At 28.4% G+C, this 13,676-nt stretch overlaps 1 protein-coding gene across 1 annotated transcript; it reads right to left on the bottom strand.

Moving 5' to 3' along the window:
* Nucleotides 1-782: 782 nt before the first annotated feature.
* On the bottom strand, nt 783-6,865 carry LOC105963124 (UV radiation resistance-associated protein). The gene is made up of 6 exons (XM_012987495.2): nt 6,298-6,865; nt 4,890-5,096; nt 3,702-3,882; nt 2,615-2,763; nt 2,170-2,397; nt 783-1,139 (listed from the first exon to the last, which is right to left on the bottom strand). The coding sequence occupies exons 1-6, from the start codon at nt 6,490-6,492 to the stop codon at nt 1,023-1,025; spliced, it is 1,077 nt and encodes a 358-aa protein (XP_012842949.2). The 5' UTR covers nt 6,493-6,865; the 3' UTR covers nt 783-1,022.
* Between the last annotated feature and the right edge of the window lie 6,811 nt (nt 6,866-13,676).

Genomic DNA, 13,676 nt, shown 5'->3' with positions numbered 1-13,676 from the left:
TGCAAGAAGATTCATATTTGAGGAGGATGATTGTAATTATCCAAACAAGAGGGGATTTTTTTCTTCGTAATTTGACCTTAACTTAGGGATGGTCGTAATTTACCCTAAAATAATTATAGTTACTTCAAAATGCAAAAAGTAGGGGCAAGAGAAGACAATAAGCAAAATCCAATCTTGATATTGACATAGTAAGTAGAGAAAAAAAGGCAGTATGCTGCTGCACATGCAATTGCCTCATATGAACTAAAAGTATTTTGTATATAGTTCACAATCATTACTTGGTGTAGGAAAAAAGGTCTCACATATAGTTCATCAAAGTAATAAAAAGAGAAAAGTTTACAATACAACATTATAGAAATGTCGAATGCAAATCGTTTGTTCTATGCTACACCCAGTAAACTTATTACCAGATGATTTTTTTATCATACACGTTTATTAGTAACTGCCCGTTATATGCATATCCAACATATCAAGTACGTGTATGATTGATTGATTGTACGTAAATCTACGATGTAAAACTAAAATGAGACTCGATCAATTATTAATGACAGTGTTTTCTTACAAGTAATGACAATGCTTTATTTGCCATTCATCGTAACTGAAAACCTGCTTTTCAATACATATGCAAATGTCGTCGGGAATCAATGCGATTTCCTAATGCAGCCAACAAACAAGCAAACATATCCAAACATCCAATAAACTTTTGATTATTGTTCAAGATGATCGTCCAGTGTTTCTATCCACCGTTTTTAGTAACAAGCCTAATCAAGACAGCCCCCACATAAAAAAATAAACGATAAAACTCTATATATAATGGTATTACTTGAAGTTCTACAAAAAAATCTACATGAACTCGAAGCGAAAAGTATGCAAATCAAATGTGTTGTATAACATTTTGTAATTGGGATTGTTCTGGAGAATGGACCAAGATAGTATGGTGCTCCACTTAAAAAATAGCACCCGATTAAAAAAAATTACAAATATGCCATTTACAGAAACTTACTGTGAAGTCGTCAGGCAGTTCATCTATCTACATACTCTGGAGAAAGAATGGTCCTTGTAAGCTCCTTTAAATTTGCTAATACATGTCGTGGACCTAAGCTCTTGACACCAATGAAGTTCAGGAGCTGCTCTAAATCCTGCAATTACATTTATAAATAAGTGACAACGTAAATTACTCATCCACCATTAAACTGCAGAAAGCTGTAAAAAGGAAACAAATATTTCACTAACAGGATCTTGGAAAATTTTTGCACTTAGTAAAACGTGGATCGATCAATAAGAAAGAAGCCCCCTGCTTGCAGTGCTATAATTCATCTCTATTATAAAGAGTTCTAATTTAAGAAAACGAGAGAAGACAATTTCAAACAATAATATAATGAAGTTCATGCATTTTCAAATCAACCATAATCAAGATTATAGTTTCTATTTTCTTTGAAGAAAAGTTATACATCATGGCTTGGTACTTAGAATATTCTAGTGATTTTACCGTATCAAAACTCATTCTTTCAAGCATAGCTAATTAATTGACAGAACAAGTTAGCCGGTCGTGCTTTTGTTAATGGAACTGTACGATTTATAGCAATCGTTACAGGAACGGCGAAATCAAAACAGTGAAAACACTACATAAATTTCACTATGACTCGGGACTTAATTATTGGACCCATTTTGTATATGGGTCCACTAAGACATATAAAGAGCAACCAGCAGTAATGTATCACATCTCACTGCCTATGTATTCAAACAACGAGGTACACAACTCTGTGAATGGTTCCAAATTCAAATCAAGAAAAAGTCAATTTCGTATTATTTTATCACTCCGTGAATTTTAGGTACACAACTCTATGAATGGTCCGAAAACACTGTAACCAATTTAATGTTAAGAAAAAAGAACGATTCTACATATGTATGTCTCCAGAGTAACAGAAACAACATATAAGAGCAGTCTTTCATAATTTTGATGTCAGAGGAAACATGTTTTAAATCTGCAATATTATCAATATCTACTGCAAGGTGCAAAAGCACAAAAAGTAAGGGACAAAAACTAAATTAATAAGGATTAAAATTATAAATAACAGAATCCATATGATGTATGGGAGAAATACGACTGGCTTAAATTATAAGGTAAAATATGATTCAGCACACAACAGATCCAGAAATAGTGCACACCTTGTTTAGCAAGAATACAGCATAAGCTGCTCTAGTTGAGTCTTGACCTTCGACAAAAAGGGGAAATTCTACAAGCTTCGTGCTTGTCGAAGTTATTGAATCCAAAGTCGTGCTGGATGCTGAATGTTCAATAGACGGTGAATAGTCACGTATATATGATCGAGAACCTCCTAAGCGTAATGGATAACGCAGAGGAACTTGCATATAAGAAGCAATAAGTGAGACAGCCTGCATAGTCAAATGACCATAGTGATTAAAACATATTAGCTTAGTGTTTAGTGCATTAGAAGGTTGCTATGCAATTAAGATGCATACACCTAGGATACAAGAGCTTGCCAGTTTGACACTGACCTAGAGACACAGAAATGCATCATACTGTTCAATATATTTCAAATGCAGATCAGACCAAATTATGATGTACTAAAATTGAAAGTGAAGAACACACATGTGCTACATATCCAAGGGCAGTTGAAGATCGCTGAAGCTCCTTCTTGTCAGTGAATAAACTCATCTTCGAAAAAGGAATCACGGTAAGGTGCAGACCTGATATCGTCATTGTGCCCTGGTCAACAGGTTTTGATCCATCGGGAACACCTGAAATTGGCAACACAGACCAAGGAGCACAGAAATATTTAACATGAATATTAAATTAAAAATGCTCACATTAACCAGGTTGAGAAGAAACTTAAAGTAAGTCCTTAACTGTGCTGCTTAAATTATAATTGAAAATTGTTACGTGAATCATCTGCGCAAAATAAATCTTACGCCTTACGGTATTTTACAGATCTGGCTATAGATGGGCTGGTTCTGCACATAGCAACATTCATTGCATGGAAAACGAAATTCTCGAAATCCCACTGGTTTTTTACCCAATAGATAATGAAACTAACATTTGGTTAGGCTATAGATGTAGAACATAAGTTGAGAATTGAGATGACTAGTTATATAGTTTCGCAATAACTTGGTCTTGCTAGCGCTATTGCCAAATCACTCATGGTATGATTTTCTACATCTAGGTTCTTCTCGTTTGATTATCTGCCTTAAGTTTTACATACAGCATTCAGACCGAATGACTCTATTTACATTGCTACTTCCACATATCATGGGTAACATAGGAGACATTTTAAATTTGCCTGACGAATCTTTAGATTTCACTGTTAGCTATCATTACGACTATAACCATGAAATGATACGTGAACCCCTAGTTATATATGTTTACTATCTTCGTCTTGCTAATGCTATTGCTTTAAATCATATTTGCATTGTCTCATTTCATGATTTAATACATGTGTGTCGGTAGAATATTTCCAACAACTTCAAAAGATATAAGGCACATAAATACAGTTTCTTCAGGACTTCAGGTAGAAGAGTATCCGTAACTTGAATAACCTTCTAAAGCAGGGGAACAAAACAACAATGTTTCAAGAAAATTATTTGCCTTCCCAGTTTTACATTCTTATCAACACAAAATATGGTATCAGTGTACAGCACATAATATCTTAAGTTCTCCAAATTAGTATAAGATCCATTACCTGACTTAATACTGCTACTAAATGATTCTAGTTCTTGCTCAGGAGCTTTTCTTATCACAACCTTTACTGGATACAGCAAGGAAACTTGTGACACCATATACTGCTGCCTAAGTCTCAATAGTTTCTGCAATTTTTTCAAATGACCATAACCTTTTTCTCCAGCAAGCGACTTGATTGAATCCTGAGGTATTGGAACAAAATCACATTTGAGATAACAAACTCAAAATTACCATTACAGATATGAAATAAAATGCAACAATTTCATAGCAATATATAAATTTCAAATGTTTTCGCAAATCGAAAAAATTAAATAACTGCAGACAACATAGGATGATTAAATCCTGTAAAAATAATTTGCATGCTCATAATACCATATAGTAACAAATATATAACTTTTGCTCCTAACATGAGTGCAGAAGTTTAAACTGGAAAAACACAAAAATAATAATGACAATAATAATAAGAATTTCACACCGTTTTTTGTCTTTCATCTCTTGGACAATTTTTTTTCTTCCTTTGAATCTGATGTTCCATCCAATAGAACAACATTTATAATTTGGGAATTATCTGGTTGATATGTACTGCTCTTTTTGATGGTTTTAATTTAATAACCAATAGGTAATAATATAACTTTAGGCTATAGTCATGCTTTAGCATCGACACATTAAAGAAGTAATTCCCCCCGTAAACTCATTCAGATACTGTAAAACATTGTGGACCACTATATACCTTCCTTGGTATGAAGTAATCTATTTCACGGGGATCTTCAGTGACTACATTTGAGGAATTTATCCAGGCAAAATGATTAAAACAGAAACCAAAAGTTAAGGCAAAGGAGAAGGAAAAAGGACAAGGATAACAACATTCTAAAAGTATTAACTCACTGTCAGAGTCCAACTCTTAAAACAAAAAATGTTAATAATTTGCAAGGTGGTGTTTAAGACTGATAACTATCATTACCACTCAGGCCTCAGATCAGCCATTCAATCTACTACAGCTACGTAGATTGAAAATGAAAAAACAAAGAACGGAATTGACAGTATATTCAGCCTTCTATCTGGCCGTACAAGTACAAAATTAAATTATGGCTATAAACAGGTAAAGTTTGATGCTCCAAGTACTAATTACTTTCAGTGGGCATAACTGAAATTAAAATTTAGAGAAGTAACTAATATAACCGAAGATTACCTGCATATGTGTCTTCGCCACAGAAAGAGAACTTCCACCAGCCAACAGAGATCTAATTTCAGCATTAAGCCATTCCTCTTGTTTTCTTACTTTCTCCTTTACTACCTTGGAATGCATTGACATGTTTCCCATCACCAACTTACGAGATTCCAATTTTTCACGCATCTGATCAAGCTCATTCGACCGACTTAACGACTCAGCTTCTATCTGCCCATCATCATGCCACCAATAGATTTAGCAACGTGGAGGAAAGTAAAAGTGAAGGAAAATGAATCATAAGTAAGTAAAAGAGATACAAAAAAAATCACTTAGATCTATCATTCAGTAAATGAATGTGTTGCTTTTACTATAATATAAATAAAAAAAGGGAGAATCAGGAAAACTAAAGTGAATACTCCTATAATCCATGAGATTGGCAAAAACCAAATTAAAAGAATCTACTCAAACTAGTATTGTAATTTGTAGCTTATGTGATTCCCTGCAATAAATCAAATTTGTAGCTAGTATGTTAAAGATACAAGTACCTTTTTTCAATTTATAAGATACCTTGCTGAGAAGACACAGAAGTATATTAGAATAGTATGATATGCATTATAACCGGCCTAAGTAATAGAAAACTATCCTATTCAACAATATTTTCGACATTAAGAGGGATTTCTATCCATTTACCAGTTCATATGTTTTAGATTTTGCTGTATTAAGAAGACCTTTAATAGATCGTAAGACATAGCTGAAGAACAGTTTTCCACGGGATGGAAAATGTACTTTCAGGAATAACATAGTGTAGTGAGACACATCATGCATTCATCATATCAGGCTCCTAGTATAAAATGGCTAGACCCTTTGGCATGGTTACGTGGAGCCTCAATCTACAATGAACATATTATCATGAATTATACGAGGGCATTATAAACTGATTTCCAATGTAACCACCACATTCTGGTATAACTGAAAGTATGACATTATTCCTTTGCTAAGAAGAAAATCACATCAACTATTCTTTGACTTGTGCATCACAACTTCCCAATAGAAAATTGACGAGTGACAAATTTTGAGATGCCCCTGTTTGAGTGGATAAACTGGAAACACCTGCGAGTCTAATCCCTTCTCAGATCAGTCTATCTAGTACGTACTTAATTCTCAAGCTGATATTTACTTTAACTACATGAAACCAAATAAATCATATCTAACATCCATTCAACTCCAACCTACATTATTGCAAAATTGATAAAGCTACGCGACATAAACAATAATTTCTCCTGTACACTCTGGTCGATATTAAACATCAAGTAAAGCCACATTAAAAAAAATACATACAATCTTAATTCATTTTCCGTTGCTATTACTTTAGCCCCCAAGAGAAAATACGAGGGAAAAAAAAAAAGACAATAAAGCAAATAATTCTTACTTGAATCGAGGAATGAAGCTTCTCTTCAAGCAACAATTTCTTCTTCTTCGCTTCTTCAAGAGCGGAGGTCAAACTGCACAAGCGCCCGAGCTCCTGTTCGTAATCCCCCCATTCTACAACCTTGGTCCGCTGATCCTCCTGTACTACCCGCTTCTCCTCTTGTACCTTCACAACTGACTTCTTGGAAGACTCCATTCACAGCTCAAGATCGAAGAATCGTTAACAGCAGATCTTCTCGATTTCAACGGGGAAAAACGATAGCCATCCCCACAGCGCCTCTTCACCATCGTACTCCGAATAACTATTGGGGGAAAACAAAATTAAAATCTAGGGTTTGGATTCTCCGAACCTTGCACTCATTGCTGCACACAATTTTTTCCCCAGAAAATTGAAGAAATCGATATGCAATTTACAAACAGTTGGTATTGGTCGATTCTTCCCCACTTCTATCTGCTCAATTTCTTCTTCTGCTGATGAAATTATCGTCACTCTCAATTTATTTTCTCTTAATGTATGATTATGTTTGTTAAACCGTTTTAAATTGAACTTCCGAAAACTTTTCAGAGAGATAAATTACCTTACCACCCTGAAGGTTTAGTATAATTACATCTAGAATCTCTTTGGTTAAATAAATTGCGTATAACTCCCTTGAGTTTGATATTAGCTAACATTTTAACCCATTTGACCATGAATTCTTCTAAATCCTATTTTCACCCTTGTCCAAATATTTAATATATTAGATTGACTTCCTAAAGTTAGATATAATTCCTTATACGCCTCCCAAATTTGAAAAGTATTACAAAAATCCTTTGAGGTTTAATTTTAACAAAATATTAAATTGAAATTCATTAAATAATAATTTTTTTTTATTTTTTACTCAAATATTGAGAATCTATATATAATATAAAAAGAGAATCTATGCCCTCAATGATTGACATGTGGCAAATGATGATGTCATTTATCAAAATTGCTTAGTTGGAGTTCAATTGATGAGGTGGATTATTTAATTGGTGAGTTGTCAATTTAATTTTGGTATGTATTTAAGTTATTTCCTATTTAACATTTATACACTCATTTAAACAATTACCACATGTATATATATTATTTCCAAAGTAAATATTTTATAAATTCGAAATAAAAAAATCTTATTTATATTTTCAGTATTTCAAAATACATTTATTGAAAAAATTCACGATACTCAATTATTTTACGAATATTCAAATAATTTTCAGATTTTTTTAATAGTAAAATATTAAATTAAAGGAATACAATTGTTTTTTTTTTTTGAATATTCAATATTTTGAAATATTCGAATATCCATCCCATTAAAAATAATTATAAAAAAATATTTTATTTTTTAATTGTACTATTTAATCAATATACAATATTTTTTGTATATATAACTTCTATTATATTGTATTTCAAATAATACATTTTCCAACTTCTATAATACCGTATTTCAAATAATACATTTTTAATATGCTATATTTAATATAAAAATAATATTTTTACAAATCATTAATAATTCAAATGAATCTATCAATGAAATAATTTATCAAGATATGTGAAAATGATTAAATATAGCATATATCATTGATTAATATATATTATATCAATGATATTTTAAAAATTAATTAAAATTCAATCATTCCATAAATTTTTATATCATATTAATTTTCATTTATCCTTGGAAATATAGTATATTTATAGACTTAGGTGTTTACAAATTCGAATTAAAATTAATATATTAATTTTAATATATTATGAAATTATATTTTTTTATTTTAAAATTAAAATTAGTAAATGTGTGTATATTTCATATATTTTGAACATTATCTTAAATTCGAGTGCATTTAATTTTGTGATTGACTTTCTAAATTTAATCTGATTTTTTTGCTTTCATTTAAAAATCCGATTTTTTGTTATGCAATATTTGGTAAGCTATTTTTACAATATTTGGTATGCATTTAACAAATTATTTTTTATTTAAATTAAAAAAAATCCGTTAAATATGCCAACATATTTTTGAAAGATTACATTTCATTATTCATGAAATCGTGTAATTAATTATATCAATAATTAAAAGATTTCTTCACCTAATTAAATATGAATATTTAGTTAATTGCATAACTTATTTTTACAATTAATATTTGTTTCCTTATTAATATATTACTTACTTTTATATGTATCAAGAAATAAGTATAAATAGCACTAAGTCCACCCATTCTATCTCATTCATCACCTACACAATTTCAATCATACATCTCTCTCTCTCTCTCTCTCTCTCTCTCTCTCTCTCTCTCTCTCTCTCTCTCTCTCTCTCTCTCTCTCTCTCTCTCTCTCTCTCTCTCTCTCTCTCTCTCTCTCTAATTCGTAAATTTCTTTTTGTAAATTGTTTGTGTAACACCGGATTTAGTTTATTCGATTCACGTAATTTTGTTGTATATTTTTTGTATATTTTGAAATTCTTTAGTTTATAATATTCATATTTATTATTTATTCGTATTTACATAGATTGTATACTATTATGTGTTCGTTTGATTTTTTTTCCCCATAATTATGTTGATTTTATTGTTTTTAATATAGTTAATTAATTATTAAAAATTAATTGATGTTTGTATATGTATATATCTCACATCACTCATTTAACTCATGGATATATTTTTCTATTTTTTGTTTATTTTTATTTACAGGGACAAAAACTAAAGTACAATCATCTTTCTTCCGCCGGTTGCATAAAAGGGCATCATTCTGCAAGAATGATTTTATTCGAGGAGCAAATGTAACAATTAAATTATTATTATTTTTAATATGTGTTCATATATTTGTCTATACCAAGTGTATTGAATTTTTTTTTAATATATTTTTTTAGATTTAGTGTTATTTTTTTCTCCCGTGGTAGAACATCTCAACTGCCTTGGAGTGACTCTACAAAGTGAAGAATTTGATTTAAGTAAAAAAAGTTGAAAGTTTATTTATATGTATGAGTATATAGAATGCATTTGATTACTCTGATTTCTTTTATTCGATTTGTCTTCATGCTTATATATACGTCCGGTTATATTTATTCTACACACTCTTTTTGTATAGTTAAAGAATATTGACCGTATTTATACACAGTTATGATTAATTGAGTTTTTAGAGAAAAAAAAATGGATATGGTAATGCATTTCAAAATTCAAATTCAAAAATCAAATCTTGAAAATCATTATTAAAGTATCTCTTGCAATTTTCCTCATTTTGTCTCTTGAGTGGCGTATGCATAGAAAATATTTACTAGAGGAATTCAAATCTACCGTTAATAGTCAAATGAAAAAAAGGAGTAAGAAAATGAAGAAAAATGAAAATAACAAATTGACGATCGCACATTTGGATGGAAAGTTTACAACTTTAATTCCACAAATTCATGCATGCAATTCCTGGTATTGTTTTTCTTACATAAATAGTAATATAGCAAGTTTTAATTCCATATTTAATTACACGATTTACCTTCAAATTGTCACTACAAAATAACGTATAATTCACATATTATTTTGTAATCAATCAATAATAAAAGAAAAAAAATCCGGCTCATTAATTACAAGATTATAATCATATCAATAATAATAATAATTTGTTTTCCTAATTTAAATATACCTAAAAAAATCCTCTAACATAACATCCCAAACATTATAAATATGCCATTTTTTTCATTTATTTTTTTCGCATCATAACATTACATTGTTCACAAGTCCTTTCGTTTTTTCTTTGTTTTAATCATCTTTGGTCCCCTTTTTCTTCTGTTTTTTTGGTATTAACAAGACAAAATCAGTTATATAGATATTAATTTTGATTATTTTATTACTTATTTTGATATTCTTTTACATTTTATTATAATGTTGTTGTTACGTTATACATGTAAACTGTAATATATCATTTTATTTTAATGGTCAACCATGAATATATGTTAATGTTTGCCCGTAGTTGTGTTCTAATATTGACTCAAAATAGTTTTACATTGCTGATTTATAAGATGACATTTTACGAGGAAATTCTTTCGGTTGGTGAAGAACGATCACTGATTGATGATTTTAACATGCTCGATTCAACTCGATTGAAATATTATCAGACGGATCACAAAGATTTAAACGATGAACTGTTTAAATGGTTGTTAGAAGCAACATTGAGCGGAGAATCTAATCAAACCAAAACGGTGAAACGTGTCGTATTGCCTATGTCTTTTATTGCTTATGTATATATATATATATATATATATATATATATATATATATATATATATATATATATATATATATATATTTCTTTTATATAATAATATGACTTTTGTTAGCTATTATATAATGAATTGACTTTTGACTATTCAATATAACTCGAAATATGTACAATAGTATTTTGTTTTCGTGACCATGGTAATGTATATATTTATTTAATCACAACAAAATATATATTTAGTAAAATATAAATATCTTTTTTAATCCTACCCATATGAAATTATCATTCTCTTTTAATTCGAAATATGTAAAATAGTATTTTGTATACATTATTATGGTATGTTCATATTTATTTTAATCACAACAAAAAATATTTTAGTAAACTTTAAATAATTTTTTAAATCATACTCATATCAAATTATTATTCTGTTTCAATTTAAAATATGTGCAATAGTATTTTGTTTACATTATAATGGCCATATTTATATTTATTTTTATCACACAAAATAATAGTTTTAGTAAAATGTGAGTAGCTTTTTTAAATCCTTATCAAATTTCGTCAAATTTTAATAGTACTTCGAATCTACACATTTTAATAGCATCGAAACCCGTTTTCAGATACGTTACATTGTTAAACAATGAAAATAAGTTATAAAAACATATGCATGATTTAAGATTTATTTCTTTTTTTAATTGATTTAATAATATGGATTAAAGGTTGGTTTTTTTTATTTGAATATAGTTAAATAAATTTAGATTTGACTATTTAGCAGTACTGGAAATGTGTACAACACTATTTTGTTTACATTACTATGGTAATGTTTATATTTATTTTAATCACAACAAAATATATTTTTAGCCAAATATAAATAGCTTTTTTAATCCTACTCATATGAAATTATCATTCTCTTTCAATTCGAAATATGTACAATAGTATTTTATTTATATTATTATGGTAATGTTCATATTTATTTTAATCAAATTTTAATAAAATATATGTAGCTTTTTAAATCGTTATTGTTTTATCCATTTCGTTAATCCTTATCAAATTTCGTCAAATATATACTCATACTGTAGATGGATGCGAAATAAAATTTATTTTATTCAATATCTAAAATTAATATATAAATTATATATTTTTCTTTATAGATGGATGCCAAATACGTGCTCTGAAATATAATTTTTTTTATTACAGTTTAGAAACACAACATGGTGGATATTTATAAATTTATTTGTAGATGTGATCTGATAAGAACAATGTCAATCCATGTGTTAAATGCGAATTGTTTCTCTTATTTTTTTACGTATTTTTTTATCTAAATTATTTAATTTAATTTTATGCACACAATAATTAGTTGTACGCTTATTTGCATATATTTCATGATTTGAGCATCAATGATTCTTTAGCATTAACATTAGCATTGTACTATTAGTATTCGTATTAAGATAATAGTTAATAATACTAGGATTAGTATCAAAATTATATTAAGATTGTGATTATGATTAATATTAGTATCAACATTAGTATTAGTACTATGATTAGAATTAATATTAATATTAGTATTAATATTATGATAACCATTAGGATTATAATTGGAATATAATTATGATTAGTATCCTGAATTATAATTAGGATTAACATAACGATTTAGTATTATGATGGGTTACGTATACATTTCCCCTTCAGCTAAAACACAGCCATATAGCATTTGTGAAGAAAAAAACATGTTCCAACGGAGAAGATAAATTATTGCTCGACAACTAAAATCAATCCTCCAATATTTTATTGTACATGAGATTTTGTGTATCTGATTTTTTTTCTTTTGGTTCTAGAGATTTCTTTCCACTTAGGTTTAATTTGTTTATTTATAAAAGTCATGTACCACAAATCTAATTTTTGCATACTATGTTTAGTTAGTTTTTTCAATGTTTTAAATATATTAGTATTAATTTTGTTAAAAAATATATATATTATTATTAATAAACTAATAAATATTTATTTTAAATAGTTATATATATATATATATATATATATATATATATATATATATATATATATATATATATATATATATATATATATATATATATATTATATATTATGACTATACAGGATCAACCACTCTTCCTGCAAACCTACTTTCCTTACTTACTTACTACAGCCAGCTCCACAAGAGTCAGAACTGACATTCATTCAATACTTTCTCATAGAAGAAAGGAGCAATCTTTCTCCTTACCGTGGATCTCAGTCTAGCTAAAGCCTTCCCGATCTAGGACACTGGTCATAAACCTACTCCAATTGTTCTTCACTTAGACTGACTAGCGTTGACACTTTCTCCTATCGAACTCATTACCAAGAACTTTGCCATTCATTTTTGTTTCCGATGATAGATACGAATAGGTGTATGAAGCGACTCGAAAGCCGAATTGACTTTGGTTAGACCTTTACAAATTGTATATATATATATATATATATATATATATATATATATATATATATATATATTGCTAACTATCAAATGATACGGTTGTAGTATAATAGTAAAATCTCAAATGGTATAACGCTATTCATTAGCTATTATAGATTTAGAATCTCCTATTTTAGCTCTTAACCTTGGAGATGCTCTTACTATTACTAATACTATTAGTATTAGTATTGGTATTGATATTGGTATTTGTATTAGCACATTAGCATTAGTATTAGTTTCGTATTAGTATTAGTATTAGTATTAGTATTAATATTAGTATTAGTATTAGTATTAGTATTAGTATTAGTATTAGTATTAGTATTAGTATTAGTATTAGTATTAGTATTAGTATTAGTATTAGTATTAGTATTAGTATTAGTATTAGTATTAGTATTAGTATTAGTATTAGTATTAGTATTAGTATTAGTATTAGTATTAGTATTAGTATTAGTATTAGTATTAGTATTAGTATTAGTATTGGTATTAGTATTGGTATTGGTATTGATATTGGTATTGGTATTAATATTGGTATTAGTATTGGTATTAGTATTGGTATTAGTATTGGTATTAGTATTGGTATTAGTATTAGTATTAGTATTAGTATTAATATTAATATTAGTATTAGTATTAGTATTAGTATTAGTATTAGTATTAGTATTAGTATTAGTATTAGTATTAAGTATTAATATTTAGTATTAAT

This window comes from Erythranthe guttata, chromosome 14 (genome assembly GCF_056151865.1).
Source record: "Erythranthe guttata isolate IM_541 chromosome 14, IM_541, whole genome shotgun sequence".
Lineage (NCBI taxonomy): Eukaryota > Viridiplantae > Streptophyta > Magnoliopsida > Lamiales > Phrymaceae > Erythranthe > Erythranthe guttata.
This window is presented reverse-complemented; position numbering and strand designations above follow the sequence as displayed.